The sequence below is a fragment of the Thermothelomyces thermophilus genome, chromosome 1 (assembly GCF_000226095.1).
Source record: "Thermothelomyces thermophilus ATCC 42464 chromosome 1, complete sequence".
In the NCBI taxonomy this organism is placed as follows: domain Eukaryota; kingdom Fungi; phylum Ascomycota; class Sordariomycetes; order Sordariales; family Chaetomiaceae; genus Thermothelomyces; species Thermothelomyces thermophilus.
In genome coordinates, this window is record NC_016472.1 from 976,254 (window position 1) to 1,003,225 (window position 26,972).

At 59.0% G+C, this 26,972-nt stretch overlaps 10 protein-coding genes across 10 annotated transcripts; 4 read left to right on the plus strand and 6 right to left on the minus strand.

Annotated features, from left to right (window-relative positions):
- The first annotated feature begins 257 nt into the window (after nt 1-257).
- On the plus strand, nt 258-1,523 carry MYCTH_2294375 (uncharacterized protein). Its single transcript, XM_003658471.1, has 3 exons — nt 258-587; nt 675-692; nt 895-1,523. Exons 1-3 carry the CDS (start codon nt 446-448, stop codon nt 1,245-1,247), a joined length of 513 nt encoding a protein of 170 aa, XP_003658519.1. The 5' UTR covers nt 258-445; the 3' UTR covers nt 1,248-1,523.
- Nucleotides 1,524-3,177: 1,654 nt separating this feature from the next.
- MYCTH_75696 (uncharacterized protein) lies at nt 3,178-4,860 on the minus strand (the record flags this gene model as incomplete). The annotated part of the gene is made up of 4 exons (XM_003658472.1): nt 3,178-3,562; nt 3,646-4,011; nt 4,090-4,656; nt 4,727-4,860. The coding sequence occupies 4 exons, from the start codon at nt 4,858-4,860 to the stop codon at nt 3,178-3,180; spliced, it is 1,452 nt and encodes a 483-aa protein (XP_003658520.1).
- Nucleotides 4,861-6,283: 1,423 nt separating this feature from the next.
- Nucleotides 6,284-8,939, minus strand: MYCTH_2294384 (uncharacterized protein). The gene is made up of 2 exons (XM_003658473.1): nt 8,540-8,939; nt 6,284-8,473 (listed from the first exon to the last, which is right to left on the minus strand). The coding sequence occupies exons 1-2, from the start codon at nt 8,819-8,821 to the stop codon at nt 6,533-6,535; spliced, it is 2,223 nt and encodes a 740-aa protein (XP_003658521.1). The 5' UTR covers nt 8,822-8,939; the 3' UTR covers nt 6,284-6,532.
- A 105-nt stretch (nt 8,940-9,044) lies between these two features.
- MYCTH_2294385 (uncharacterized protein) lies at nt 9,045-9,659 on the minus strand. The gene has a single exon (XM_003658474.1). The coding sequence runs from the start codon at nt 9,389-9,391 to the stop codon at nt 9,059-9,061; it is 333 nt and encodes a 110-aa protein (XP_003658522.1). The 5' UTR covers nt 9,392-9,659; the 3' UTR covers nt 9,045-9,058.
- A 1,569-nt stretch (nt 9,660-11,228) lies between these two features.
- Nucleotides 11,229-14,053, plus strand: MYCTH_2294386 (histone acetyltransferase subunit 3-like protein). The gene is made up of 2 exons (XM_003658475.1): nt 11,229-11,828; nt 12,059-14,053. The coding sequence occupies exons 1-2, from the start codon at nt 11,321-11,323 to the stop codon at nt 13,759-13,761; spliced, it is 2,211 nt and encodes a 736-aa protein (XP_003658523.1). The 5' UTR covers nt 11,229-11,320; the 3' UTR covers nt 13,762-14,053.
- A 427-nt stretch (nt 14,054-14,480) lies between these two features.
- Nucleotides 14,481-16,779, minus strand: MYCTH_98729 (uncharacterized protein; the record flags this gene model as incomplete). The annotated part of the gene is made up of 4 exons (XM_003658476.1): nt 14,481-14,521; nt 14,597-16,103; nt 16,164-16,230; nt 16,760-16,779. 4 exons carry the CDS (start codon nt 16,777-16,779, stop codon nt 14,481-14,483), a joined length of 1,635 nt encoding a protein of 544 aa, XP_003658524.1.
- A 1,421-nt stretch (nt 16,780-18,200) lies between these two features.
- On the plus strand, nt 18,201-21,051 carry MYCTH_2294390 (uncharacterized protein). Its single transcript, XM_003658477.1, has 2 exons — nt 18,201-19,377; nt 19,434-21,051. The coding sequence occupies exons 1-2, from the start codon at nt 18,289-18,291 to the stop codon at nt 20,943-20,945; spliced, it is 2,601 nt and encodes an 866-aa protein (XP_003658525.1). The 5' UTR covers nt 18,201-18,288; the 3' UTR covers nt 20,946-21,051.
- Nucleotides 21,051-23,732, minus strand: MYCTH_2294392 (uncharacterized protein). The gene has a single exon (XM_003658478.1). It carries the CDS (start codon nt 23,581-23,583, stop codon nt 21,157-21,159), a length of 2,427 nt encoding a protein of 808 aa, XP_003658526.1. The 5' UTR covers nt 23,584-23,732; the 3' UTR covers nt 21,051-21,156.
- A 79-nt stretch (nt 23,733-23,811) lies between these two features.
- Nucleotides 23,812-24,904, plus strand: MYCTH_2294394 (uncharacterized protein). The gene is made up of 3 exons (XM_003658479.1): nt 23,812-24,058; nt 24,144-24,380; nt 24,458-24,904. The coding sequence occupies exons 1-3, from the start codon at nt 23,975-23,977 to the stop codon at nt 24,845-24,847; spliced, it is 711 nt and encodes a 236-aa protein (XP_003658527.1). The 5' UTR covers nt 23,812-23,974; the 3' UTR covers nt 24,848-24,904.
- Nucleotides 24,905-26,741, minus strand: MYCTH_2294398 (uncharacterized protein). Its single transcript, XM_003658480.1, has one exon. The coding sequence runs from the start codon at nt 26,618-26,620 to the stop codon at nt 24,962-24,964; it is 1,659 nt and encodes a 552-aa protein (XP_003658528.1). The 5' UTR covers nt 26,621-26,741; the 3' UTR covers nt 24,905-24,961.
- Between the last annotated feature and the right edge of the window lie 231 nt (nt 26,742-26,972).

Consider the following 26,972-nt stretch of genomic DNA (forward strand, 5'->3'; position numbering starts at 1 on the left):
GGGTTGCCGAGTTGCCAAGCCATTCTCATCGACCTCTTGCAGCTACAGTGGTGCTGTGGAGCTCCCCTCAAGCTTAAGGTGGTATGTACGGATTACAGTATGTACTGTACTGTACATACATACAGAAGTACCTCGGTACTTTGGGCGCGCTAGGAACTAAAGAAATTCCCACTCCGAACCGGTGTCTTCTCGGGTGGGGTTCTTCGGCTGACATCAACGTCGAAGGCGATTGGTAGGCGCTGGTCCCGATTGCCGAGGAATCAGCAGCCGCGCCGCTTCGGCAACCATTTTCGCGGGCCTCTCTGCCGTTGTTCCGTCGCCCCTTGTCGTCGACGTCGTCCAAGTTGCTCTTCCCATCCCAGGGCAGTCCAAATTCCGAAGCAACCAACCACTTAGCCACCCGCAAGCAGCGTGCAGCCGGATCAATTGACTGCAGCACATCGCCATGGCTTCGATCGCTCGCTCCTCCCTGCTGCGCCAGGTTGCTTCGGCTCGCCCGAGCTTCCAACAAAGCGTCATCACCAATGCCGCCCGCGCAACCGCATTCCACACCACCGCCCGGAGGAACCTCCTGCCCCCTCTTCCCCGTGCGTGAAACAAGTCCCGGCTTCCTTTAGCTTTGCTTTTTTTTTCTCTTTTTTTTCTTTTTTTTTGCTAACTGGAGATGAGAGCAGAGCGCGTTGAAGGCACAGGTACGATATGAGCGCATTTCCCTCCCCGCCAAAGCCCCCGACGAGACGAGACGATATTCCGGCGGTTCCCCCTGCTTCGTCCCTCCCCTTTCTCCCCGTTTGCTCAGAACAGGCAGGGAATGCACATCCCTGCGAGCCCGCTCCATCACTCATTGCCCCGGTCTTCCTCGTGTTCAATCTAACCCCAAGCTCTTAAATTCAGTGAACGACGCCGCCCCGGTACCCGAGCCGTCGCCGTCGCACGGGTCCTACCATTGGACCTTCGACCGGCTGGTGGCCGCGTCGCTGGTCCCGCTCACCGTCGCCCCCTTCGCGGCCGGCTCGCTGAACCCGACGCTCGACGCGATCCTGTGCGCCACCATCCTCATCCACTCGCACACGGGCTTCCAGAACATCATCATCGACTACGTCCCCAAGTACCGCGTCCCCCGCGCCCGCAAGCTCTTCATGTGGGGCCTCAACGCCGCCACCGCCGTCGTCGGCCTGGCCCTCTACGAGTTCGAGACCACCGATGTCGGTATCACCGAGACCATCAAGCGCATCTGGACAGCGTAAGAGGAGTGGAGGACGAAGGAGGCGCAGATGTTTGTTTTGGGGGGGGGGGGGGGGTTGGCGGATAAAGGAAGAGTGCCGGGTGTTGGGTTTCATAGAGAGTGCTGGTTAAAGGGCTGGCGGGGGAAACATGGGTTGTACTTGTTAACACTGACCCGCTACGGCGACCACAATATCTCTCTTTGTTTTGTGTGCGTGTTTGGGTTGATGCTGAAGCCTCTTCTTCCGCTTCGTGTCTCGGTGCTCCCCATGTCGGCTTGCTCGTTGTCACAGGTTGAAGTACGGAATGCAGAAAGTCGTGGGAAGGGGAGTCGGCGGCGGAGGAAGAGAGAACCGTCAACAAGCCGTCAGCGGCGCTACGGGTTGTGCTGCGTTGTAGGACTAAAACAGGGATAATATAGGTCAACCGATTCTGACAGAGCGCACCCTTACTTCGAGTATGCTGCCGCACCGCAGCAGATAATGGCATGTGCTAGCAGTAGCTCGGGTCCTGTCGGCCGAAACATGCAGCATTCCCGTCCGATCGGGTCCGTGGCTCATCGGGGAGCTGACGGACCCGGGCACGGGCACCGCTGGCCAGCCGGGCATTTCCCCCGTCCTGCGATGGATGACCTGCCTCAGAACCGACCCAGTGATTGCAGTAGATTTCGCCTGTTTTGCAGCCCACCCGCTCGCTTTCAGAGCTTATCGCTCTGCCTCTCGGGTATGGTTCTCCCCCTCTTCAAGTATTCAACCTGGTCTTCATGATTCTGCTGGTGTCTAGCCCAATCGCGCACAGCAAGCTCATCCGCTGGCAGCTTAGGCGTTGCAGCTGATGTGTTCCAGTTCCTCATCACGGTCCTTGCTTTTCATCATGGCTGCACTTCCATTCCATGGTCTGAGACACCGCCTTGTGTGCTCACGTTGAAGCACCTTCTTTTCACCTCTCTTCATTTTTCTATCCCCGCCTGGTCTCAATGTCTCGCTCTCGCGCATGCTTCCGAAGCGCCCCCCCCCCCCCCCCCGCCGGGTGGCTTGGGCTCCCACCCCCTCGAGCTGATCCTGTCGACCTCGACTAGCGGACGCCAGTATACTAGAGCACACTTAAGGGTGTTGAAGTATCTGCGATGGGAATCAGCTTGGTTCCTCGCCATTCCCGGCGTGCCAGACTGGCAAAGGTCTTCGCACGGAACTGTGCTTTTTGACCTCACGACCTAAGCGACTAGCATCGACTTCGCTTCATGAGGCATGGGTGGAAGTAGGATGTTTCTTGATGACAACGAGTAAGCTCAATAGGCCACTGATAATGTCGAGCTAGGAAATAGGAACCTTGGCAAACAGAAGTGCAACCGCGCCTCCATCTATCCCCAAATAGCGTGCGCCGTAACCCATCTGGAACTACTTCGTACATGAGCCGAAGCGAAGAAGTGGACATCAAGCGGAACCAGCAACCAAAAAGGGAGAGATAGATGGCGCGGGGGGGAAACCAAAGAGTGGGTTATGATATAAAAACAGGAAAAGAGGACAAAATGAAGAAAGAGGAAGGACGAAGTTGGGAGTAGCGACATTGAGAAGGCGGGTACAGGAGAAGGTCCGGGCAGGGTCCAATACAGCGGGCATCCAAACCGCTCCTTGTCGAGAACGAAGGCGACTGTAGGTCCGTGGCGAGACTTGGAGCGAGTTCTTGCCCATAACTTGCCTGATATAATCGCCCATCAACCAAGGATGGGTATTTGCGATGGATCCCGTCCTTCCTGAAATCGAACTCCCATAACCCCTTTTTTCCCGTAACACGATGTCAGAGGTATCTCAAACGCCAGAATATCCCGAAAACGCCAACCAGGGACTCCATACTCCGTCAGCATCCGAAACCTTAAAAAAACCAACTCCGATCCATATGTATATCGTTTCAAACCTTGTTGTCCCGCTTGGGTTCCGTTTTCCTGCCCCGCCATCAGTTAACAAACCCGGCAGCAAGGCGGTTGTCTAGGTCGATTGTGACCTGTCTGCAGTATTGTTCTGCAATCTTCCACCTCCTCGATACTCTCTCGAGAGCAGCCCTGAGGTCGGCAACCTTCTGGAGCCAATTGAGGTCCTGGAGGGTGTTGTAACCGTACGAGATGAGCAGCTGCGATGCGTAGCACATGGCAAAGGCCCAAGAAGGGTCGACGGCACCTCTGTCCAGCTCCTCAATCTGGGTTACTTTCCCGGCCTTGCCGTGGATCACGTCGATGACAGTACGCATCCTCGTGGTATCCTCAGCGTGACTCGGGTCGATCATCATAGTCAGAGGGTCGGGCATCCCTGCGAGATGAGGCTGGTGAAGTTTCATTAGCGCTCTAGATGTATGTACAAGGCGGGTCAGATCGTCCGAGACAAGTTTGGCATAGGGGACCCGCGGCGGGGTGGGGGCTTAACTTACATCAAATCCGTGCCTATTGCACGGTCACAGGCCCTCCACCTCGATCTCCCCGTGGCTTTCATGTGTCGGAAGATGTGGTTGGAGAGCTCCCTGCGACTATCGTTGTCCTGCACTGCGGGATTCGATAGGTGTTGCAGGACCTGAAAGAGGTACCAGGCACTAACAGCTTCGGGAAAGACGACTCCAGCCATTTGGTCGCTGTTGGCGTCCCGAAATCCCTGGTTTTGGCCTCCGATCTGAAATGGAGAACCGGGAAAGAACTGGTCGAGCGCGTCTGGGCCGGGAATCGGAAATCCCAGATTGAGCCCCATCGTGTTCATCGGATACCCTTGTGTCGCAGGGTCTTGGTAAGCGACATTCAGGAGGCTGTCTTGCCGTCAGTCGCCAGGTATTAGGACTCGCCGAGAGGAGCGTGCTCACCAGTCGACATAAACGATTGCCCACCACAAGATGGAGCAAAGCTTCAGGTCGGCCGGCCTGGATATCTGCTTCTCGAGGGCCCAGAACGTCGGGTCGTGCCAACCCATTGCCTTGGTCATCTGGAGGCAGCGTCCCAGGGAGAGGTAGGCTTGCTGGGGCATCGAGTGAGAGAATTCGTACATGGCGACAAGGAGCTCGGCCTGCAGCATCTTGGTCGAGATGGGAACCTTGCTCTGCACGAGGCTCAGGATGGCCTTGGTGGAGGGATAGACGGTGTCTCCCATGCCCTTGCTCGACTTTTGGTTTGGCGGACGGGCGATGAGGGCCATGCAGAGGGCCATGGCGCTGGTCTCGGCCTGGAGATTATCCCAGTTGGCCTCGAGCTCCCTCTCGAAAGCGGCCCTTTCGACGACAGTGAACCAAGTGTTGACGCCATCGAAGTAGGACGAGATGGCTTCCTTGATGCCCTGCTTGTGTACCAAAATGTCAAGGAGAGTGCCAAAGGCCAGCGAGTGAATGTCCCTCGCAGCCGAGATGGGTCCAAACACGCCATCGTCGCCAGAGTCTCTGTACTCGCAGTTGCGGCCTGCCCTAGTGAGACGAAGATGGGGCGGGTTAGGTTCCTAGCCACCGCGCGACTGTAAGGAAGTGGCAAGCTTACTTCTCGCATTTGCCGCAAGGGAGTTTCTTATCGCAGGCTCTCTTGAGCCTCTTGCACTCGAGGCAGTTGTGTTGTGGCCTTGGGAAATGCGGTTTTACCGGGGATGTAGTAGGGGAGGATGATGTCGCTGACATGTCGTTGTTGTGTTCTAAGGAAGGACGGCGTTAACCAACGCCGTGGTTATAACAAGACGACTTGGGACGTCGGTGGACGGCGACCTTGTTGGTCATGGTGAGACGGAGAGCCAGCGTCTTGTTAAGTACGGTCTCGCAAGTGAGGGAACCCTTCACCCTCTCCGTTGAAAACCCCCCTGTTAGTAGAGGAAAAGTTTTTGGTGCAGCTGTCAGAACCCTAACAGGAGGGAAGAGGCGTTGACGCAGAGTTCGCACACAACCGGGAGCTGGGCCCGGTCCAGGCGGGGAGCCCATCCAGACTTGGCTCTGGAGTTGGGCTCCCACCACCTGTTCCTCCAATCGCTGGGGCGGAACTCAGGTGCTCAGCCACCGAAAGGTGCATATTGCCGTTTCTGGCAGGCGCCAGGGGGGGCCGCGGTTACTGCGTTTACAGCGCCAGATCGACCAAGGAAACAAAACATGGACTGTACTTTCGTCATACCAAGGCTAAAGCATGAACCTAGCTCGAAGCCAAGGGCATAACTACTTCGTACACCTAACCTCGAACGAGGAAAGAAGCTCCTAGACGACATCCTCTACCATCAATCATCTCTACGATTGACTGCTCGTGTTGTGGATTGGAACATGGCCGATTCTCGTGTGTCGAAAACGATGAGTAGGCGGGGCCACACCAACCCCGCGCCAGAGGAGAAATGTCAAGTATGTATGTATGTACAGAACGAAAAAGTTTTTAGTCTGTGGGTGTGTGTGGGATAAGATGATAAGACGTTGGAACCAGGAACAAGCAGCGGACGATGTCCCAGAGCGGGCGAGACCTCGCGGTTAACGCGGGGCTGGGGAGCTTTGACGCGCCGGATCTTCCCGCGGATTCGACTGGGCCAACAACTGGGCCACAGCCCGTGCGTTTTCAAAAGCGGTGGCCGCTGCAACTGGCCTTGCAGAACATCCAAGCCACAGGCCGAGAGCCTCCCTCGGGGATAACGTTAGCGACTTCGTTCTCGCCTCTGCCATTGTACGTACATACGCATTACTACTATGCAGGAGGCCATAGGCGGCCTCGGGGACAACGGTCGACAGCGGCGCCACACCAACATGCGACCAAATTCTGGATCTGGGATAACCGGTGTACTGTACTCCGTACGTCCGTACAGTACATACGAAACACTACACGGTAGTATTACACTGCTCGCAGAGGGCACGTGCACCTCGCGAGTTTGAGCCTTGTGATGCCGAAACGTCGAGCGGCCGGGAGGCTGAAGCCCGCATCAAGTCTTGTTGGTTGGAAACATTGCAGCAAATGCAAATTCAGGCGAGGAACTAGCAATCAGAGGTTCTAGTACCCAATGTTGGATTTCATAGATGCTTTGTTTTCTACCTGACACCGCTTCAGGTCAGTGCCTGCCAACTCTCCGACTAATAAATAGTACCCGAGACGCCCTGGAACGGGTTGGGCTCGCATTCGCCCTACGGCGTGAGACGTTCACACCTTCCAAAACGCGTCGAAAGTTTGGCCTCGAACCTGGACTCACCAATAACACGAAATCCACCTTGTCGCTTTCAGTACTTTCCCCCCCCCCCCCCTACCGATCATCGTCCGCCGTTTTGTTTTACACAACAAGCCGGCAGAAAAAAAAAAAACCACCCGCACAACCTCAGCAGGCATATTCCCCCCTTACTCCCCGATCATCGTCATGGCCGCCAGACCGCCCTCGCCCTCGCCCTCGCCCTCACCCTCGCTTGCCCCGAGGGTCGCCTCCAGCTCCGGTGTGGGTGGTGGCAGGTTCGTCACCTTCTCGCACACCCAGCAGCTCGCGTACATGTTGACTCGGTCGATGCAGGCGCCGGGGGCGCGGTCGCCCGCCCGCGTCGCCGCGAACCCGTGCGCCTCGAACTCGCGCAGGTACCACGGCTCGCGGGCCGCGCTGCGCAGCAGCACGCGCCCGCCCATGCGCAGCGCGCGGTTCAGCTTGCGGATCTGCGCGGCCGCCGGGTTACTACTGCTACTACTGCTGCTGCTGCTGCTGCTGCTCTGCTGGGTTGTTTTTGTTTTCGTCGTCGTCGTCGTCGTCCGGGGAAACCAGTCCATGCTGTCCATGATGATGGCAACCGTCAGGGTGCCCGGGGCGATGCGCGCGATGACCTCGTCGATCTCGTCCGTGTGGATGCGCAGGCCGTCAAAGGCGCCCGGCTTGCTCAGGATGGCGTGGGCCTCGCGGGAGAGGTAATTCGGGTGACAACGCGGCGAGAAGGCGCCGGTTAGGCAGACGTGATAGTACGGGTTGTCGGTGGCGATGTGGGTGGTTTCGATGACCGGGTCGAGCGTGTTGACCATGTAGTGCCAGATGGCGTGTGCGCGGGTGTTTTTGGCGGTCGGCGAAGGCCCCCGGACGGCGGGGCTGACCGCGTGGTCGGCCTCGATCATGGCGAGCTGGTTCTTGGGCACGCCCAGGGCCGCCCAGAGGAAAGCTTCAGAGCTGACCACGAGGTTGCTCACGAGTGGGCTGAGCAGGGCCGGGCGGATCTTGGAGTGCCAGATCCGCCGCTGCTCCGCGAGGGTCTCAGCCGCGAGCAGCTCCCCGACCGCCTTGCGGCAGCCAAAAATGCGCGAGATCCACCGGAACACTCGGATCGCGTGCTTGCTCCCGCCCGTGTCGTAGAGGCCTCGGCCGCCGGCCTTGGTGAAGACGCTGACGTTGTCGAGCCAGTACTGGAACGCGCGGCTGGACAGGTGCGGAGAGAGCTTGGACAGGAGCAGCGAGCGGAACTCGGGATGCTTGCCCTCGCCAAATATCTTCCAAAAGTCCTCGTAGGGAAGAGCGGTGAGGGAGGCTACCTTGAGTTCCAGTAGATGGTTCTGGTTCGGGTTGAGGTCGACGGCGTGGATCCTGGCGGGGCTCTGCATGGCGTACGAGAGGATATTGTCACCGGCGCTCGTAATGGCCAGCACGACGTCGTCGGGGCCAAGTTTCAGCAGCGACGCGTCGACCTTGGAGTCCTCCCACGTGAAGGCGTAGATGTATTCGTCCTTGAACTGCGTGTGCTTCTCCAGCTGGTCGTCGTAGTAGATGCGCCAGTGGTGGTTCTGGTAAAAGAAGGAGGGCAGAGGCAGGTTGGCGGACAGGTTCCCCACGGCGGCATCGAACGCCTTGGACCGCAGCTCTGGTGCCGTCCTCTCGACGGCCCGGGTCAGGGCGTCCGAGCCCTTGGGCTTGTTCGACGGTAACAGGTAGGGAGACTCGGTTGCCAGGGCGTCGATCCGCTCGATGATTTCGTGGGGCAGACTCGACGACGAAAATGGCTTCTTGTGGCATCCCAGCCAGATGTAGTACGGGATCGACCCCAGGGCCTTGTTACGCAGGTTAGCCGTCAGGATGGTTCCCAGCCGGTACTCCAGGTAGTCCCGGCGGCCGGGCTCCAGAGAGACCCGGTCCAGGTCGAACCAGGCGCGCCAAAAGGTGCGCGCGAGATAGTGGACGTGGCGGCCGATCATGCCGCCCGTGTGGTTGCGAAAACGGACGTCGACCTGGGACTGAGCGTAAAAGTCGACGACTCCCATAATGCCGTGCGGCGAGAGAAGCGAAGTCAGAGAGTCAATCGCCGAGTAGTAGTCGGGCTGTCGACCAGTCTGTCAGTTGCTGGTACGGCCCAATGCTTGCGCTTCGTCGCGGAGTTCACCCACAATCATGGACAGGCTGTAGGACATGGTGATGAGGTCTGCTCCCCCGTGATCCGGCCGGGCCTCGAAGTAGCTCGTGGGCGAGCGGGTGAGACTTGTCCGGCGCCCGGAGAGACCATCCTCATAGTCCTCGAGGCGGAACTTCCTGGCGTCCTCGCAGATCACCTTGACATTGGCCCAGCCGAGCCGGGCAAACCGCTTGCGGGCCACTTCGCAGAGGGAAGGAGACAGGTCGACCAGGTACACGCTGGAGAAGAACTCGGGGACGTTGACAAATTCGGACATGGCCTCGATGTTCCAGCCCGTCCCGCCGCCAACCTGAGCGCATGTTAGGCTTGCTTAGGGGCACGAGAAGGGAGGCGGGGGGAGGGAGAGGGAGCCCACGTCAACCCAGATACGCTTCTTCCCGGCGCCGCCATCCTGCTTCTCGGCCTTGAGGCGGAGCTGCGCCGCAGCGAGCGCCAGCATGTCCTCGCGGCCTTTGAGGAGCACCTTTCTGGTCACGTCGTACTGGTCATTCCGTCAGCGGTTTTTGGCGCTGGAGCCCGGGTCTCCAACAAGAGCGGGACGTACCGCATCCGCCTGGCTGGCGTAGAACGATTCCAGAGCACCCTGCTGGCCTCCATTGGCGGTACGCGAATGCGGCTTCAAGAAGCAAGAATAGCAGAACAGCAAGATCGACCTGACGATGCCCGGCTCGTCGTCGCCGCCATCCCGCGGACGTCTCTCAGAGGGCTTGGCCGAGAGCTGGCAGAAGCCAATGGTAAACAATACCACGCCGGCAAGGCCAGCAACAAAGACTTGGGGGCTAATGATGTTCTCAGGGGGCGAAGTGTTACCACCAAGAGAAGCCATGATATTCTCTCATACTGGGGGTGAGAGAATTGGGATGCTGAAGTGAGTCAAGAATATGGAGAGCGAGGCCGATTGAAGATAGCAGCTTGGGAAGGAAGAGGAGCAGCTGGGAATATTGGGTTGGCTTAAGTAGATCATAGCTGTGTGTATTTGCCCCCCCTGTGTCTCTCCATGCTCCCCTCCCCTCCCTCTCCCCCTCCCCCTCACGCTCTCCCTCACGCGCTCCCTCAGGGAACATCCTGTTTGAAGTCAAGACAAACACGCCGACTCTCCTCGTCCCCAAGGGTCTTCTGATCGGTAACGTGGTCCCTTGAGGGCACTCCGACGTTGGAGCCGGCAGCCGCTCGACACGGGGCCTTGTGAATCCCGGCCCACCGGATCCAGGAATATCTCGACCAATCGCTTGACCACATGCCACGGCGCTGCACATCAACGGCAAGACGTCCAATGTACGTAAAGACCCTCATACCTGGTACTCCTAATAGTACTCACTACAGACTGCAGAAATGGCGAATTGGGTATGCGGGTAGGTACCCTTGGGTTTTGGAACCGTCAATCGCCTTCTCGCCCCACAATCTTGCTAACTCGAGGTTTCGAACAAGGCGGCGCCACGCCCGGCAAGGATGTATCGTACAGGTCGGTGTATGTATCTGTCGTGAAACGCGATCTCGAGGCCGGCAGGTAAGCTCAGGGCGCGGGTTTGGCAAGGCAATCAACTCAGCCGAGCATGCAACGTTCAGGGACTCGTTATCTTGACGTTCGGGGCCAACGTCGTCGCTGTGCAGTGATGCAGTTTGTTGTATGTAGTCGCAGCTACCGCTTACCCTGGTTGCCCCTCGCGCCTGCCTCGTCTGTACTCTGCCGCAGTAGTTGATCGATGCGATGCTCCGTAGATGGTGGGGCCCTTGCTGAAGCCAATCGGGCAGTAGCATGGGGCCACGGGAAGGGGGAAGCCGCATCATAGGGTGCTCTACTTATCCGTATGTACATCCGTACAGTGCACCAGATCCTAAATGGTCTACTTAAGTAAGTACCTACCTCAGCTATATCCTTGCGTTGTCTTACACCGCTCCCTAGTTGAAGACGGTTCTTGAACGCCGTCTTGGCCGGTCACCCTCCCGTAAATGTCGCAGATTCCCGAGCGTTGAGGCCGCAAGGAGAGAATCCGGCAGAAACAACGATCGGGTGCGCACACGACCTCGGAAAGGAGCTTGTCGAATGGGTAAGGAGGGATAGAGGAAGGTTTCGGCCTCAAACTTAACAGTGCAAAGACCATTCTTGCTGCCTTCCCACGTGCTTCACAATTCAGGCATCGGTGGTGTGGCGAATACCCTTGAGCTTGGGACATGGTATCTTACCTAATCCAATCAGTGCCTGATCGAGAGGCAATGCATGCTTAGCTAATAGGCAAAGGACGGATTAGTTAAATAGTGTAGGAAAGGAACAAAACTAATCCGGTATCTCCCATTTTCAGTTCGTTCTCCGGAGTTGAACTCTTCGGGAAAACGACCCGCTTCTACAAGTAGAGGGGCCTCGCAACGAGCCCAAGCTTGCTTGCTGATGAGTTGTAATCCGCAACAGACACAAACTGAGCATCCCGACGCTTTCCATCGCCCTCGATTAGTCATTGGCCGATCCCCCACGGCCCGGCAAACCCCGGCCTCGGGTTTCACAACATCCCTGGAGCGCCGAGACCAACAGGGGTGCGGCGGCGTCTAGCAGCCAAGCCCATCATTGGATGTGACGTGCATGCTTTGGTGAGCCTCCAGCAACGACCGAACCTCGCGACCGTTGGGGGAAAGTGACGTGACGCGCCGGGACGCGCCATCTGTAGCCACACACACACACACACACACGAAGGACGGGACGCAAGTTGTGTGCAGAGACAGTCCGACGCGCGAAGGAGAAGCCGGCTCAGGACTGCCCAGGATGGCTCCGTCATCGAGCCAGAAGGGAACAGGGAAGAAGGGAGGCGCCGGCGCAATCCGCCAGCAGCAGCACCAGCAGCAGCACCAGCAGCGGAGCCGCAACACCACTCCCGGCCCCGCGCCCCCGTCCGCCAGTCTCCCGCCCTTCGAGACCGTCGAGACCGAGACGATCGAGCTGCGCTTCGATGTCTTCCGCGACCTGACCTTCGAGGACATGGTGGATCCCGCCGCCTCTAGTTCGCTGATCCCGGACTCCAAAAGCCTCGACGGTCTCCTCACCCGACTACAACGGCTCGGCGATGTCATAGAGAAGAGAAGCACCTACTGCGACCGCGGAATGAGGCTGCTCGCCCAGAACCGGCGCCAGCGCATGGACGATCTGGCCCTGGAGCGGGACAGGGAAGAGGAGAGGAGGCAGCGCGAAGCCGAAGATGGGGAGCGCGAGCGAAAATCAAACAAGAAGAAGCGCAAGGGCACAGACACCTTGACACCCCATGGCGGAAATACCGGTCAGTCGCCCCTCGTGTTTTGCCCGCCCTCCTGGCCCTTTGATCCGGTCTGTGTGTGGGTGTGGGTGTTTGTGTGTGCGCGTGTGATTATTTGTGCACACCGAGTGAAGCGGCCTAGAAAATGCTGCTCGCTTGCATACCCACCCACTTCCAGGATGGAATCCTGCATCGAAACCCAGACCTTATGGAAGTCCCGACCGGTCGCTGACTTTTTGTTTTCTTGCAACCAGAGCGCTCATCTCCCCTCCGCGAATCGACGGGAAAAGCTAGGAAACTATCTCGCGAAGACTCGGCTAGCTCGTCCCTCTCTCCCGTTGCGCCAGGAACACCGGGCAACATGGACGTTGACGACAAAGCCAAGGCCGAGGCGAACGACTCCGACTCCGACTCGAGTTCCGACGATGGCCGTCCGCCGCCGCCAGCGCGGCCGCAGGCCAACACATTCGGCGATGACCCGTCCACGTTCCCCGACCCGACCGTCTACGAAATCCTACCGGTGAAACCTGGCATGTCCGAGGAGGAGATCAAGAAGATATACTCCGTCGCCAGCTACCCCAAGAGCGATCTCTCGCACCTCATCGCTGGCGATCCGCCAGACAAGGACTTTAGCAACGCCAAGCCCAGCAATCAGATCAGCTTTAGCACCTTCAATAGCTACATCGAGCCATACTTTCGCCCCTTTACGGAAGAAGACCTCGCGTTTCTCCGCGAGCGAGGCGACCGCGTGACGCCCTTCATCATGCCGAAACGGGGGAAGAGGCACTACACCGAGATTTGGGCCGAGGAGGACGGCGGCATGGCTCTCGACTCGTCGCCGCCGGGAAAGCTGCCCCCGAACCAACCGCGAGGCAACATCGAGAACATGGACGACGAAGTGGCCGAGACGGATAAGCTCTCGGTAGGCCCGCTCCTCGCGCGGCTTCTGCAGGCCATGCGGCCTGAGAACCGCGCACCGCCCGCCGACGACAAGCAGCAGGGCAACGCCAACGGCGTGAACGGCGAAGCCGACAACAACGCGAACGGCATCGCGACCTTCGACTTTAGCTCGGGTGATAACCAACCGGCAGGCCAGACCAACGGCGCCAACGGCGTCAACGGCGCTTCTTCCCAACCCGCTAACCCAGATCAACCCCCACAACCACAGACTCTCCCCCCTGCGACCTTCATGCCCGAATCCAACTCGGATTCCTGGAAGAAGGCGACCCACCCGAAACTCGACTACACCCAGGTCGACGAGCGCATCAAGCAGGAGCTCCGCCACATCGGCTTCCTCCCGCTGCCCCCGCACCAAGACCCCTCCAACCCCGCCGGCGCCAACTCGTCCGCCTCGGCCTCCAACCCCGGGGGAGCACCTTCCAACAGCAACGCCTCCGCCGCCTCCGCCGCGGCCGGCACCATCCAGCCGGATCCGGCATCTCAGGCCGAATACGACGGCCACTACGACGACGAGGTTGCCGCCCGCTTGCGCCTGCTCCAGGCCCGCCTGCGCGAGCAGGCCCTCCTCAACGGCGCGCGCAAGGCCCGCCTGACGGAGCTCGTCAAGGAGCGCATGGCGTACCAGGAGTACCAGACCATCCTCGAGGACCTCGACTCGCAGGTGCAGGCCGCCTACCTCAAGCGCACGCGCACCATGGGCAAGAAGCTCAAGAAGGCGCGCCCGGGCCAGTCGGCCGCCGCCGCCGCCGCCGCCGCCGCCGCTGCCGCTGCCGCCTCGGGCCCCGTCGCCCGGCCCGGCATCGGCGACCTCACGCGGACGCTGATGGAGCGCCGCCGCCGCTGGATCGAGAGCATCGGCACCGTCTTTGACGACGAGTCGGTGGCCAAGGTCCCCAGGGTCCAGGACGGCGATACCTCCATCTTCAAGCCCGCCGTGATGGCCGAGCTGCTGAAGCGGGAGAGGGAGGCGTGGGACGAAGAGGTTGAGGAGGAGTGAAAGGGGGAGGAGGAAAGGAAAAAAAAAAAAGGAAAAGAAAACTAGGAAATACGCGACAGAGAAAAGCAAAGACAAGCAAGCAAGCAAGGAATGGGGTGAAGAAGAAACAGACGAGTCGGTCTCAGCTCTCTCTCTTCCCTTGAGACTGTGTTTATTTGGCTATTATCTCTGGAGGGATAGGAGTGGGAGAAGAGACGTTAGGCGTCAGGTGATTTTGCTTAGGACGTATCTTTTGCTTTGGGCTTTCTTTGGGCGTTTTAGCTTAGGGCAGACGGGGTGGTATCGCCACATGTGTATCCGATGGGCTTCTCGGTGGTGTTTCGTGGCGTCAATGACCGGTTATGTACGATCTGACACCCTCTGTCTAGTGATTTTTTGCAGCGGGGTTTCAAGTTGTAGGTAAATATGCAGTCAGTTCTGCTTGGTTACGGAAAGGCCCGTTCCGGTGCGTCTCGTTGATAAGTGACTCGGAGGGAGCTTGCAGGGTCCGTGGCAACGGAACTCAGGTGTTTTATCCAGCTCAAGTTGGTAGGTACGTGCAGAGAAGCCCGATTTCCTCTATTGCATCCAGGACTCCTTACGACATGCAACAAAGTAGATCCAACAAACATAAAAAAAAAGTAGAATCTAAAAGGGTATCTCGCATTCCTTGCTGTCTTGCACAAGCTTTGCAAAGCAGGTCCCATCATCTAGTGATCGCCAAAACAGGCCGGTGTCATTCAATCAAAGCCTGGGAAGATCCTCGTGCGTAACCGTTGCCCTGCATGCACGTTGGTTAGCGAGAGACATCTAAATTAGCTTGGGAGAAAAGGGGGGGATTAAGCATATAGCTTACACATAGTCAAACTGGCGTCCTCATCGTCCGGCCCGAACCCGGCTAACTCGCGCATCCGCTCCCTCGCCAGGGCCGTGGGTGATCCTCCTCGAGGGTCCGTATCTGGCCGGTTATCGGGTCGCGGCTGTGGCTGACTGCGCTGCGATCCTCTCGTTTCGGGCTTTGGCCTATTGTCCTCGAGCTCGGTTGAGAAAGACGACGGCGTGCCGCGTCTTGCCACGCTGAATAGCCGGCTCTTAGTGGCCATCCACCGGCCTGGAAGATCCCCGGGGGTTGAGTCCTCGCCGTCGTCCTGGATCTCCACACGGCCACGCAGCCGCCGAATGGCGCGTTCCCGGCGCACCATGGCGTTTGTGACCTTGGGGCAGTACCCCTTTGGGAGCATGCTCGCTTTGCAAACGGGGCAGAGGGAGCTGATCTCCTGAAGGAACTCATCGATGCACTCGGGATGGAAGATGTGGCCGCAGGGGAGTTCGCGGATGATCGTCACTCGATTTTGATAGCTCTCGAGACAGATCTCGCAGTTGGGCTGGTAATCCGTAGCGGTGGTGGACACCGTGAACGGCCCACCGAGGCCCGGCCCGGTAATTGCGTCGAACCGTGCCGCCTGGCTCGCCACAGAGCTGTCTCCGAAACTTACACTGCCGGTTCTCGTCCCGGTCTGAGTCCGAGCCCTGGTTGCTCTAACCGGTGGTGGGGAGACTGGTGAGCTCATGGCCTCGGGCTCGTAATGGTACGTAAACAAGGGAAACTGCTTGATGTGGCTCACTGGCACCGTGAGACGCCGGATACCCATGGCTTCCAGGTTGACCTCTCCAGATATGACCCGGCGTCGCAAGCTCACCCGCCGCCAGGCCTGGACGCAGTGCATAAGCAGCGACGTGGCGGTAATGACGGTGAGGAGCACGGCGAGGATGATGAGAACGTAGACCCAGGTCTCGAAGCCCGACGGCGGCGTGCGAATCTCTAGCTCGGTCCAGATTCGGAGGTAGTCGGCGGGGTCAGCCAGATAGCGTTCGGTAAGGTTACGGCCGTACGGCACCTCGGTGATGTTCCCCGAGTACAGACTCAGATGCTGCATCACAATTTCGCCAACCGTGCCGGATACGGCGAAGACGGGGAAGCTGGCTCGCTTCATCCAGTTGGACCCGCCGCTGATGTGCCAGTCATCGGCGTCGGCGGGCGGCGGCGAATCAGAACCAGTTCCCGGCTGGTAGAACAGGAAGGCTCGCACCGGAGTGGTCCGAGCGGCGTTCAAGTATGCTTCTGAACAATGGCCATTCACCCAGGGTGCAATAGCGATCAAGTGTAAATTCATCGGTGGAAGATCGGCCAGTCTGACCGCGGACGCGGGCACGTGGGACGCTGTCTCCGAGTTACAGGAGTCGCCATCGGGAAGGTTGGGGACAAACAACAAGCCCGAGATGACGCCATTCTCGACGGAGGCAAACCTCGAGGAAAGTGTCGTGGTATTCCCGAAGAACTGAGCTGAGTAGGACAAGTCGCGCTAATATTTTCCACGTCAGAGGAGACCGCTAATAGCTGCGTTCCGGCCACTTGGACTTACCGATAACGCGGTGATGTTCCTGATGACGGTGCTCGTGACCGTGCCGCCGCCCTTCCATGATGGGTTGCTGAACAACAGACTGCAGAATCATCAGCCGAGCCGCATTCGATCGTCGCGCGTGGCGGGGCCAAGAGTGTATGCTGCGTTTGAAGAATGACAAGAGAAGAAGAGGGAAAGAAGGAAGGGAAAATAAAATATAAAATAAGTAAAAAGGTGATGAAAATGAATGATTTGAAAAATGATTGGGAGAGGACGGTGACAAGGAAAATGGACGAGCCCTCAAGGGTCGACAACGCTCCGCGCGCAGACTTGACGATGGCGGCGGTTGGCGCGGTCGGCCGCAAACAGGCGCGCGGCCGCATCTACGCATTGAGAGGCAGAGCTAGCCAGCAACGTTAGGGGTTCCATAAAAGGAAAAAAAAAAACACACATACACGACATTGCGAATCTCATTGAGGACTGCGAGACGTTAGCGGTTGGGGTTGGAGACAATCTACCGGGGCTTGGCAGAAGGCTTGGCTCGGCGACGGGGCGAGCCCCCCGGAGGCTGGAACCATCGCCAAGCTGCCCGGAGGATGGAGGCCACCGAAACTCACACATAGGCATTGTCGGACATGTCGAGGAGCATTAGCGCGGGCCCTGGGGCATGACGGTTGCAGGCATCATTCGCCCGCCGAGCCAATGCTGGGAAAATTGACGAAAACGGGCCTTTGATCCGATCAAAAGCCTGATCAAAAGCCCTAGCAAAGGGTTATTTTTGAAAGAAAAGGGGAGATCATGAAAATTCTTTGGGGAGCTTCGTCCGCCTTCCCTGAGGCCCAGGTCTCTCGGAACGCACGGTGCGGAAACAACCTGGAAACCCAGAAAAGGCTCCCAGGCGGGCCGCCGGGGGTTAAGAGTGCCAAGAGGTCTTGTCGCGGATGACGGCCCTGGCACGATTCGGGCATCAGTGGGTGCTTCGTCTGTATTCGGAATCTGCAGGGTCGAAAGATGAACTACCAAAGTAAGGTTTAGCGTCGCTTATTACAGGGGTCCATGTCCGACTTGCTGGAACACCACTCACGGTCCACAGCAGTGTAATCCGTATGTATGTGCGTACCTACAAGTATGTGGGATGTATGTATGTACATGCCGCAGTACAAATTACAAAGCTCATTTACGAATTTCATAAGCTAACTAACTGCTGCGAAACGGTCCAAAGGGCGACGTAGTTAGATGGGGTTGTCTCGGGTTTTTTTTATTTTTTTTTTATTTTTATTCTTTCAGATCTTCTCCCCGTCATGATCATCAGTGTGAAGTACGGAGTACATGTGCACACCCCCCAAATTTCACGCTGGTGCTCTCATTCGATAGGAGAACCAGGAAACTGGTCGCTGCCTGCCGAGACCGCGCTGATGATTCGATTCATTGGCCCCAATCGAACCGTTGCCCCGATTATGGGACTGGCAGCCAGCCAAACAGATCTTTCCGTTCCACGATCCACCGACTCGGGCTTGCAAATCTGCCTTGTATTTGGACAAGTTCAACCTCAGGCAACAAGCCCATCTCCGTCGAATTCTCTTGATTGGCGCACCGCCCCACTCCTCCCGTCATTCCGCTTTCAACTTTCAACGTTGGCCGCAACGCTCTTCTCAGACCTACAAATATACATACTATATATATCATCATCGTGGATTGCGTAGTAAAAAGCAAGCCGGGGAGCTCCAGGCGAAGTCACCCTCTTGGGAATGCAGCAGAAAGCCGGCATCACCAGGTAAACCCCTCATCTGCTTAACTTCGGTCCGCTAGTTAGTTTTGCGATATCCGGTTAACGCTCAATGTCAAGGGAAGGGAAAGCATACGGAGTAGGCTGATGAGTCTTGGCGCTTGCTGCAACCCACCATCCTGCGCCTGCAGCTACTGCCTACCGCGACTCCCAGCAAGGAGCAGAATCGAAATAATCCTTCTGAAATGCAAAAGAGACACTTGACCCCGAGGGGTCGAACAGCCCATTTACTCCTCCCGGCAACAAAGAAGTAGAAGAAGAAGTAGAAGAAGAAAAAGAAGAAACAACGAGGAGTCTTTTTGTGGATACCCAGACACCAGGAGGAGGAGGGGAAGAAGAAAGTAAGGCCCAAAAAGCACCATGGCGCCCCTCGCTAGCGAGCCGCGCCAGGTGCTCACGGTCCTCAATCCCGCCCGGCGCAAGGCCCTATACACGCTGCTGGTCGAGATCACGGCCTTTATGCGCTCGCAGCTCGACTTTAACGAGCCGGCAGGAGGAGGCCACCAGGGAGCCGCTCCGCTGCTCGTCGACCCGTCCGCCGATAACAGTATCATCATTCCCGCTGGCACAGCGGGAGCAAACGATGCCGCTCCTCCCAACCCGGCCCTCGTGCGCCTGCGCGCCGCCGCAGTCGAGCACTTTGACGGTTGGCGCAAGGATGTCCTGGCCAAGCTGAAGGAGCTGCTCTCGACCCCGGACGACGCCTCCATTGTCGAGGAACGCCGCAAGCGGACCGAACGAATCGCCGCGCAGCAGCGGCAGCAGCGGCAGCAACAGGAGCAGAAAAATAATACCGGCTCTTCCACTGACACCCGAAGGGTGGACCTGTTAGGTTCTTGGGATGCGTGGCCCGAGGATGACCGGGGGGACGGGGCCAAGACCGAGGGCGGAAGAGGGCAGACGGAGGAACAGGAAGAGAACACTGGCGACGCCGTGGCCCGCCTGCAGTCGCACTGGCACCCCATCCCGACCCGCCTGGTGACGATCCCGGAAGAGGACCGCAAGGAGGCGCTGAGCTGCGTCTTGCTGGTGCTGCTGTCGACGGGCCATTACTCGGCCCACTCGAGGGCCCTGGCCGTGTATCTCACCTCGGCGCTGGAGCTGCCCTTGGCCGTCCTGAACGCCGAGGAGGTCGAGATCGCGGTGTCTCTGGTCGAGCGCTCGGCCGAGGCGGAGAGGCAGCAGCGGACCATGTCTGCCGAGGCCGAGGCCGAGAAGCGGAAGCAACAGAACCAGGCGAGCCGGTACTGGAAGGTCGGCCTGGCCTCCGTGGCCGGCGCCGCGCTGATCGGTGTCACCGGTGGCCTGGCCGCTCCCGTCGTCGCTGGGGCGATCGGCGGAATCATGGGGTCTGTAGGACTCGGCGGGGTTGCCTCCTTCTTGGGCATCTTTTGGATGAACGGAGCACTGGTTGGCACGCTGTTCAGTGCCTTCGGCGCGAGAATGACGGTAAGCCGCGGTCGACATCACGCACGGGCGGGCTCACGCTAACCGTCCGGCTTTAGGGCGAGATGGTGGACCGATATGCCAGGGAAGTCGACGACTTCCGCTTCATTCCCCTGAAAGACGAGTGGGGCACCCGCGGCAGTAGCCAAAACGACAGACGCCTCCGGGTTACCATCGGCATCAACGGATGGCTGGGTACGGAAGATGATGTGGCCAAGCCGTGGCGCGCTCTCGGTGACGACTCGGGGGCGTTCGCTCTACGGTACGAGATGAAGAGCCTCCTTGGGCTGGGCAAGTCTCTGCGGGAACTCGTCTCTTCCTACGCCTGGAACGCGGTCAAGGTTGAGGTCCTCAAGAGAACCGTCTTGGCCACCCTATGGTCGGCCCTGTGGCCTGCCTACATGCTGTCCATGGCCTCCACCGTCGACAACCCCTTCAGCCTCGCCAAGAACAGGTCGGAGAAGGCGGGCGAGATTCTGGCCGATGCTCTGATCAACAAGGTCCAGGGCGAGCGCCCAGTCACCCTGATTGGTTACTCTCTGGGGGCGCGCGTCATCTACTCATGCCTCCGGTCCTTGGCCGCGCGCCGCGCCTTTGGCGTGGTCGACTCGGTCGTCTTCATCGGTGCCCCCGTCCCCTCGAACAGACAACACTGGCAAATGATGCGCACCGTAGTGTCAGGCAAGTTGTTCAACGTCTACTCGGAGAATGACTACCTGCTCGCCTTCCTCTATCGTGCAACATCCATTCAGCTCGGCGTTGCCGGACTACAGGAGATCAAGGACATCGAGGGGGTCGAAAACCTCAACCTGACTGAAGAAGTCCAAAGACACATGCGGTACGCCAAGCTCATCGCCAAGATCCTCGCCAGATGCGGTATTCCCGTCGTCAAGGGCGCATCGGCTCCCATTGAGGAAGACGAGGATGCTATCAAACTCACCTACCCGGACAAGGAGAACGCGAATCTCATCGATCTCGACGGTTTGAACATCACGGCCCCTCCCGAAGAGGTTCAGCCCGCTCCACCACGGTTTCAGAACCGCACGCCAGGCTCCCAGCCGCAATTCGCCCAACGCAACGAGCAGCGGACGGCAGCAACAGGGGCGGGACCGTCCGCCGTCGCGGCCGGCCGGGACCTCCTAGACCTCGAGTCGCCGAACAGTTCCGGCGGGCCCGCTCAACGCACGGCGGCAATACCGTCCCCTTCCATGCCCACACCCACACCGCAACCCGCTGCCGCCCGGCAGAGCCCAGACCCGCCAGAGTACGCGCCTCGGGAACTTCCCAACACAAAGTTGTTCATGATGCCCCAGGTGCCCGACCGGTCTCTGCAAGCCTACGTCCCGCCCGGCCCTGCGGCGTCCTCCGCTTCTTCTGCCCCCGCGGTGCCCGCATCGCAGATGTCGGCGCATCACCTTCCAACATCGCACAGCCAGAGCGCGGTAGACGGTATTGAAGACGACGACGGCAGTGACGAGGAAGGTGGGATGGGAATCAAGATGGTGGATAACGACGATGGCCTTGAATATTGTGATCCGACCCCTCTCGAGGAAGATCCGAATTGGAGGTGAGAGAGAAGGGCGCTTCAAGGAGCGTTGGAAAGCAGAGTAAATCAGATACCCCCGTTTTGGGTCTAATAATAATAATAATAATAGAAAAGAATGGTGCGCCCAGCGAACAATTGTAATTTCGGTTTTGTTCCTGAAGAGTCACGCAAGCAAACATGCGCAGATGCGCTCCTTATAAGGTTCGCCAAATTGCTGGTGAGACGGCGACAGGTATTTAATCCTCTTCCGCTTCTTTCTCTTCTTCTTCTTCTTCTTCTTCGGACTCCTCCTCCTCCTCTTCGCTTTCGTCCTCTTCTTCCTTTCCCTCATCCTCCGACTCGGCCCCATCAATGTCCTCATCCTCTTCTTCTTCCTCGGCACTCTCATCCCCACTCTCCCCACCGTCGCCATCACCGCCTTCCAACGCCTCCCTCTCCTCCTCCTTCCGCTTCTTCTCCTCCTCCCTCCTGGCCTCCTCGACCAGCCTCTGCCGCTCCGCCCTCAGCTTCCTCTGCGAGACGACGTAGGCGCCGAGCGGGGTGCGCTCCCACTCGAAATCCTTGAGGAACGCGTCGACCTGCGCGCGGTCCTTGGGGGCGAAGTCGACCCGCGCCCGCCTCTCCTCGACGAACCGGGCGTTGGCCTCGAGCTTCTGCACGAGCAGCACCAGGCCGGACGCCACCTTGCCGTTCCTGTTGCCCCTGCCGGGCTTGCGGCCCTCCTTGAGCCAGCGCTTGATGCTGATGACGACGGGGAGGGAGAACTCGGGGAAGGCGATGCTGCGCGACCAGAGGACGAAGAACTCGGCGAGCAGCTCGACGACCTGCTCGGCGACGCCGTCCTGGTAGACGCGCGTGCGCAGGTACGACTTGGGCGCCTTGTAGGCGACGGAGAAGTCGAGCGGCTTGAGCGTCGACGCCTTGGCCGGCTTCTTCATCTCGGCCGAGTTGAGCACCTCGAGCAGGGCCGAGGCCAGCGGGATGTACGTGTCGGTCGCGCGCGAGAGCCGGAGGAGGGAGCGGATCAGCTGGAAGCGGAGCGGGAAGTAGAGCGCCGTGGGGACGAGGCGCATCGCGCCGAGCGTCACCTGGACGAGCGGGTAGATGAGCAGCTTGAGCTGGCTCTCCTTGCCGGCCTCGGCTTGTCTGAGAGGGCTGCAGTGCTCGGAGAGGACGCACGACCAGAAGTCGAGCGAGTGGACGTACTGCCAGTTGTAGACGGCGCGGTACGAGTCGTTCTTGTTGTTGATGATGCTGTTGCGGAGGTGGATGGCGAGCTGGCGGATCGAGGTGAAGGCGGTTGTGTAGCCCAGGGTCTGGTCGAGACCCCACAGTTCGGCGGCCGAGTTCTTCATGAGGTTGATACCCTGGATGGTATTGGCGTTGGTCAGGCGGCTGCCCTGTACCAGGCCCTGGTAGGTGGCCTTGAGGACAACCTCTCTGGCGGCCTTGTCGCCGATCACGACTAGACGACGGATTACCAGGAAAGCCGTTATCCTGGTGGCATCGGTGCTTGCAGACTGGGACCAGAAGGCAACGACCGTCTTGATCAGGAGCTTCAACAATTTCCTGGACGAGAGCAGGTATGGTAGCAGTGGCTGAAGTGCCGATAACGTGAGCTTGAGGGTCGCTTCGTCGGACAGCGTACCCAGCAACCGGATGACGGAGGCGGCAAAGCTCTTGATGAGCATCGACAGCGCCTTGAATTTCTTTCCCTCCGTCTGGACGTACACCTTGCCCGCGGCGGATTCCTTGACCGGGACGTGGTGCTGCAGGACCTCGGGGATCCCCCTGAGCGCGAGGACGACGATGTCATGAAACACGTCTGGGCTCGTGATGGTGTAACGTTGCCGGTTCTCCTCGTCGCTCTCGTTCAGGTGGGCTGCGCAGCGGAAGCCAATGACGACCTGCCGAGCGGCTCTGAGAGAATGCGTCGCCTGGATTGAGGCTTTCCACTTGGCAATCATGGCTTGGGTAAGCTCTCTGTCGTCCTTTTCTTGCTGCTCCTTGGCGGCCTTCTTGTCTTTCTTCTGCTTCTTCTTGGGCTGTTCGTCCTCGTCTTCGCTGCCGCTGAGGTCATCGACCTCGGCAAGATCTGCGTTCTCGTCGAAATCCAGCGCCTCCGGATCGTTCTCTTTCAGGAACTTGTAGAACTCTGGATCCTTCTCGGCGAGCGCTTCCATGGCGCTCTTGGACATACCCAGGTCGCCTTCGTCGCTAGCGTCATCGTCGTCGGATTCGCTGTCGCTAACCACGGGCTCCTCGAAGTCCGAGATCTCGGGTTCGCTCCCGCTGCCTTCCGAATCGTCCTCCCGCGCATCGGCCTCCCCACGCTTGCGCTTCCCGAGCTTTGCAGCCGACTTGGTCTTGTCTTTGGTTTTGGTGTCGAGGATCTCGAAGCCGCCCTTGAAGAATTCGTCGACGCTCATCTCGCTAGCCTTGGCACCCGGTTTCTTGTTGTTGGCGGCCTTGTTCTCGCCATTGGCGTCGCCTCCGGGCCCCTTGTAGAACTCCTCATCTTGTGCGCGCTTGGCCTTCTTCTTCTCCTTGAGCTGTTGTCGTTGCTTGATCTTCCGGACCGCCTTTCTCTTTTCCAGGACGCCCTTGAGATGTTTCTTCTCGAACTTCTTGGTCGCCTTGAGATTCTTCTTCGCGGCCGTCATCTTGGGCGACAACTGCGTGGGAACGGCGGAGTTCGAGGCTGGCCGATTGAGCAATCGGTGGTGCGGATTCGCTTTGGCAGGGGCCTCGATAGAGAGTCCTCGAAATCCTAAACTTTTTTTCCACACATACCAAGACCAGTGGACCTTATCAATCGGTCTTATCGGCACGCTTTCCCTCTGCGCTAACTACACAGTAGTCCGTCAGCGGCCTAGCGATTTCTGGCAGTGGCAGCTGCCCCTCCCTCGCTTGAGCCCCACCGGTTGCGTTATCGCCCTTATTAAGAGGTGGTACTCAGCTGTATCAGCTCCCTGCTGCTGCGACATAAGGTTATTATGCCGTCGTCCTTCGTCCCGCCATGAGCTGGTGGAACGAAAGCCCGAAATCGCCAGGATGATACCGCGACAGCCATATGCACCGACACCGCACAGCTATGTCCCCAATTCCACGCTGTCGGCCACCATAAACCTCGACGAGGTCTGCCGCGCCCCCAGCAGAGCCCCGCCTTTGTCATCGATCCTCTTCCCCGGCCGCTGGACTGACCTTATGTGAAACGATGCAGGAGGTCAAGCTCGCCGAGACACGCGCCGAACGCGATCTTCAAGACTCCTTGGCCGAGATCTTCAGCATCATCGTCACGATCGACGAGCTCGAAAAGGCCTTCCTCAAAGATGCCATCCCCGAGGCCGAATACACCGAGATCTGCGAGCGGGCGCTGAAGCAGTACAAGTCGCTGCTCGCCGACGAGACGGTCGCAAAGGCATTCGTGGGCCTGGAGGAGTTCAAGGCCGAGTGGGATGTGAGTTCGCTTTCTCGCCGCTGATCCCGACTCACCCAAGAAAAAGGGAGGAGATTCTGACGGTTCAACGATAACAGCTCGAAGTGCCCCGTGCGACAGAGCGGATACGGGTAGGCATGCCCTCGACGGCGGTAACGGCCATCTCGGGCGCCGCCCCTGCGCCGGCCGCGGGGGGCAACACCAGCGGCGCCCTGATCCTGGAGGCGACCCAGGACTTCATCACGTTCCTCGATGCGCTCCGGCTGGGCTTGCTGGCGAAGGACCAGCTCCACCCGCTCCTGACGGACGTGATCCAGTCGGTCAACAAAGTGACGGACCGGGACTTTGACAGCAGGGGCAAGATTGTGCAGTGGCTCATCACGCTGAACCAGATGAAGGCGACCGAGGAGTTGAGCGAGGAGCAAGCGCGGGAGTTGGAGCTAGATATCAACTCGGCGTATCAAGGGTTCAAGAGTATCCTCTCATGACACCGTGTAAACTCTTCTTCCCAAGCGACCCGCCGTGAACCAGTATCATCCCAATCCCCTCTTGGTTTGGCTCTTGTTTCCCCATCCCATCCAGTACGTGAACGCCCCGCTGTCTCATACCAAAAATGTCCAAAAGCTCGGGTATACAAACTCCTCCTCGAATATCCTCCTGACCTGCTCCAGCACAAATCTTTCCACCTTGCCCACGTTCTTCAGGCTCTGCTTTCCGCTCTCCCTCTGCCCAATCTCGCTCTCGACCCGGATCTCCTGCAACAGACCCCCCGGCTTTGTGTTACCGCGGCGGTTATTACTACTACTACTCGTACTATTACCACCGATGCTTCCCGACCCCGCCGCCGTCCGTCCCCGTCGGTGCCGCGGGCCGCCGACGGTGGGCTGCTCTTTCCCTCCCTCCTCTTCCGGGACCTCCTCTTCCTCCCGTTCCTCCCCCTCCCCGGGGAGATCTTCCCCGTCGTTCCCGACAGCGGCGACGGCATCCTCGGGGCTCAGGAAGCAGAAGTGCACCCGCCTGCGGATCTTGGCCAGCACGCCGACGCCGTCAAAGGTCAGGCCGGTGATGCTCAGCCGCACGGGGATGCCGACGAAGCTGGGCATCGGGTAGTCCAGCAGGATGTCGGCCGTCAGCAGGAGCTTGACGTCGCCGGCGTAGCGGATCCGGAAGACGGCCTGCATGTCGTCGACGCGCCGCTCGCGCAGGCGCGGCTGGCGGTCTTCTTGCTGCTGCTGTTGTTGTTGCTGCTGCGGCTGATTCGGTTTTGCTTCCCCGCCGGTGCTGTCGTCGCCGGCGGAACTCATGAGGGTTCCGGTCGCGTCGCGGGTCGGAGGGCGGGAGGCGCCCGCTGAAGTTGGGGCTAGAGTCGAGACACTGTGCTTTTCGCGGAGAGAGGGGAGGCTGAGGTTGTTGTTGCTGCCGCTACCGCTGCCGCCGCCGCCGCCGCCGCCGCCGCCGTTGTTGTTGTTGTTGTTGGATGACGAGGAGGGCGGCGCTAGGTTGCTGTTGCCGGTTGGAACAGTTGGGCTCAAGTCCGCTACGGAGATGGAGCTCTGAGATGGGTTTCGGCTGTGTCCCGATTCCGGGAAACGGCGGGGACTGGTGTCAGCTCCGCCGAAGTTGGCAAAGTGGTGTAGGTTGGGCGTCGAGGAGCTGTGTCCGTGGCCATCGAGCCAGTTTGCAGTACTCAGGTGGTGGGCGCCGGCTACCGCGGCGAGGGGTGTCTGTGTCCCCGAGAGGCCGCTTGCCAGATGCGAGTGGAAGTAGTGTAGGTTGGATGTCCCGCCAGGGATTCCGGGTGTAGGGACTCGCATCGTGGGACCTCCTCCCGTGTCCCCGTTGCGCATGCTTCCTGGCCCTGGCCCGGGCCCGCCGGGGCCACCGAACATCAGGTGCGGTGGAAGATGGCCGAGATTGCGCCCTCCGCCGCTCAGCATCTCGGACTCGGCTGCCCGCCGGCGTCGCTCATTCTGTGCCTGCGCTATCCTGTCTGCGCCATTGTTTTCGCCGTCGGAGTCGTCCGAGGCCAGATCCGAGTCGACATGGTCCTCGTAGAAGTCCGGCAGCGGGTCGGTGACGTCCTTAAGTTCGAGCTCCGGGGGAATGGTGCCGAACTGGAAATCATGTACAGTAACCGACTTGATGAACCGCGGCAGCGGCACCGACTGAAACTTGGTGTGAATGAAATCCCGGATTCGCTCTGCCAGCTCCTGCCCGTCAGGGCCGCCTGTGACCGTCTCCCAATTGAGATCGATAGACATGACTGGGGTTCAAGAGCGCATCTGTAGCGAGTAATGCTCAAAGCACCGATCAGTTCAAAGCAGGATAGTCCAATCCAACCTTCGACGTAAGGTCATCACAAAACTCTAAATAACGAAGTTCGTGAGGAGTAGAGCTTCGGTCGCTGCAACACGCTCTGTTATTTCCGGTAAGAAAATTGGCCTGGATAACCAGACAAGAAAGATACTGCAAAGATGACAGTCATTACTCATATACAACTTTCGAGAGCTTTAAGTTGTCTTGTTGCAAACGGTGCGACTACAAGTCTCTTGCTGAGCCCAAGATACTACGGTGCTCCAAAGTGCACCCTAACCCTAGGATTCAACCGTTAAT

Coding starts and splice junctions, on each gene's coding strand:
- MYCTH_2294386 (XM_003658475.1), top strand. CDS start 11,321: ATGGCTCCGTCATCGAGCCAGAAGGGAACAGGGAAGAAGGGAGGCGCC. Junction 11,829..12,058: donor ACCCCATGGCGGAAATACCG/GTCAGTCGCCCC, acceptor TCTTGCAACCAG/AGCGCTCATCTCCCCTCCGC.
- MYCTH_2294394 (XM_003658479.1), top strand. CDS start 23,975: ATGATACCGCGACAGCCATATGCACCGACACCGCACAGCTATGTCCCC. Junction 24,059..24,143: donor CCACCATAAACCTCGACGAG/GTCTGCCGCGCC, acceptor GAAACGATGCAG/GAGGTCAAGCTCGCCGAGAC. Junction 24,381..24,457: donor AGTTCAAGGCCGAGTGGGAT/GTGAGTTCGCTT, acceptor CAACGATAACAG/CTCGAAGTGCCCCGTGCGAC.
- MYCTH_2294398 (XM_003658480.1), bottom strand. CDS start 26,620: ATGTCTATCGATCTCAATTGGGAGACGGTCACAGGCGGCCCTGACGGG.
- MYCTH_2294390 (XM_003658477.1), top strand. CDS start 18,289: ATGGCGCCCCTCGCTAGCGAGCCGCGCCAGGTGCTCACGGTCCTCAAT. Junction 19,378..19,433: donor CCTTCGGCGCGAGAATGACG/GTAAGCCGCGGT, acceptor GTCCGGCTTTAG/GGCGAGATGGTGGACCGATA.
- MYCTH_2294385 (XM_003658474.1), bottom strand. CDS start 9,391: ATGGCTTCTCTTGGTGGTAACACTTCGCCCCCTGAGAACATCATTAGC.
- MYCTH_2294384 (XM_003658473.1), bottom strand. CDS start 8,821: ATGTCCGAATTTGTCAACGTCCCCGAGTTCTTCTCCAGCGTGTACCTG. Junction 8,474..8,539: donor CCTACAGCCTGTCCATGATT/GTGGGTGAACTC, acceptor ACTGGTCGACAG/CCCGACTACTACTCGGCGAT.
- MYCTH_2294375 (XM_003658471.1), top strand. CDS start 446: ATGGCTTCGATCGCTCGCTCCTCCCTGCTGCGCCAGGTTGCTTCGGCT.
- MYCTH_2294392 (XM_003658478.1), bottom strand. CDS start 23,583: ATGACGGCCGCGAAGAAGAATCTCAAGGCGACCAAGAAGTTCGAGAAG.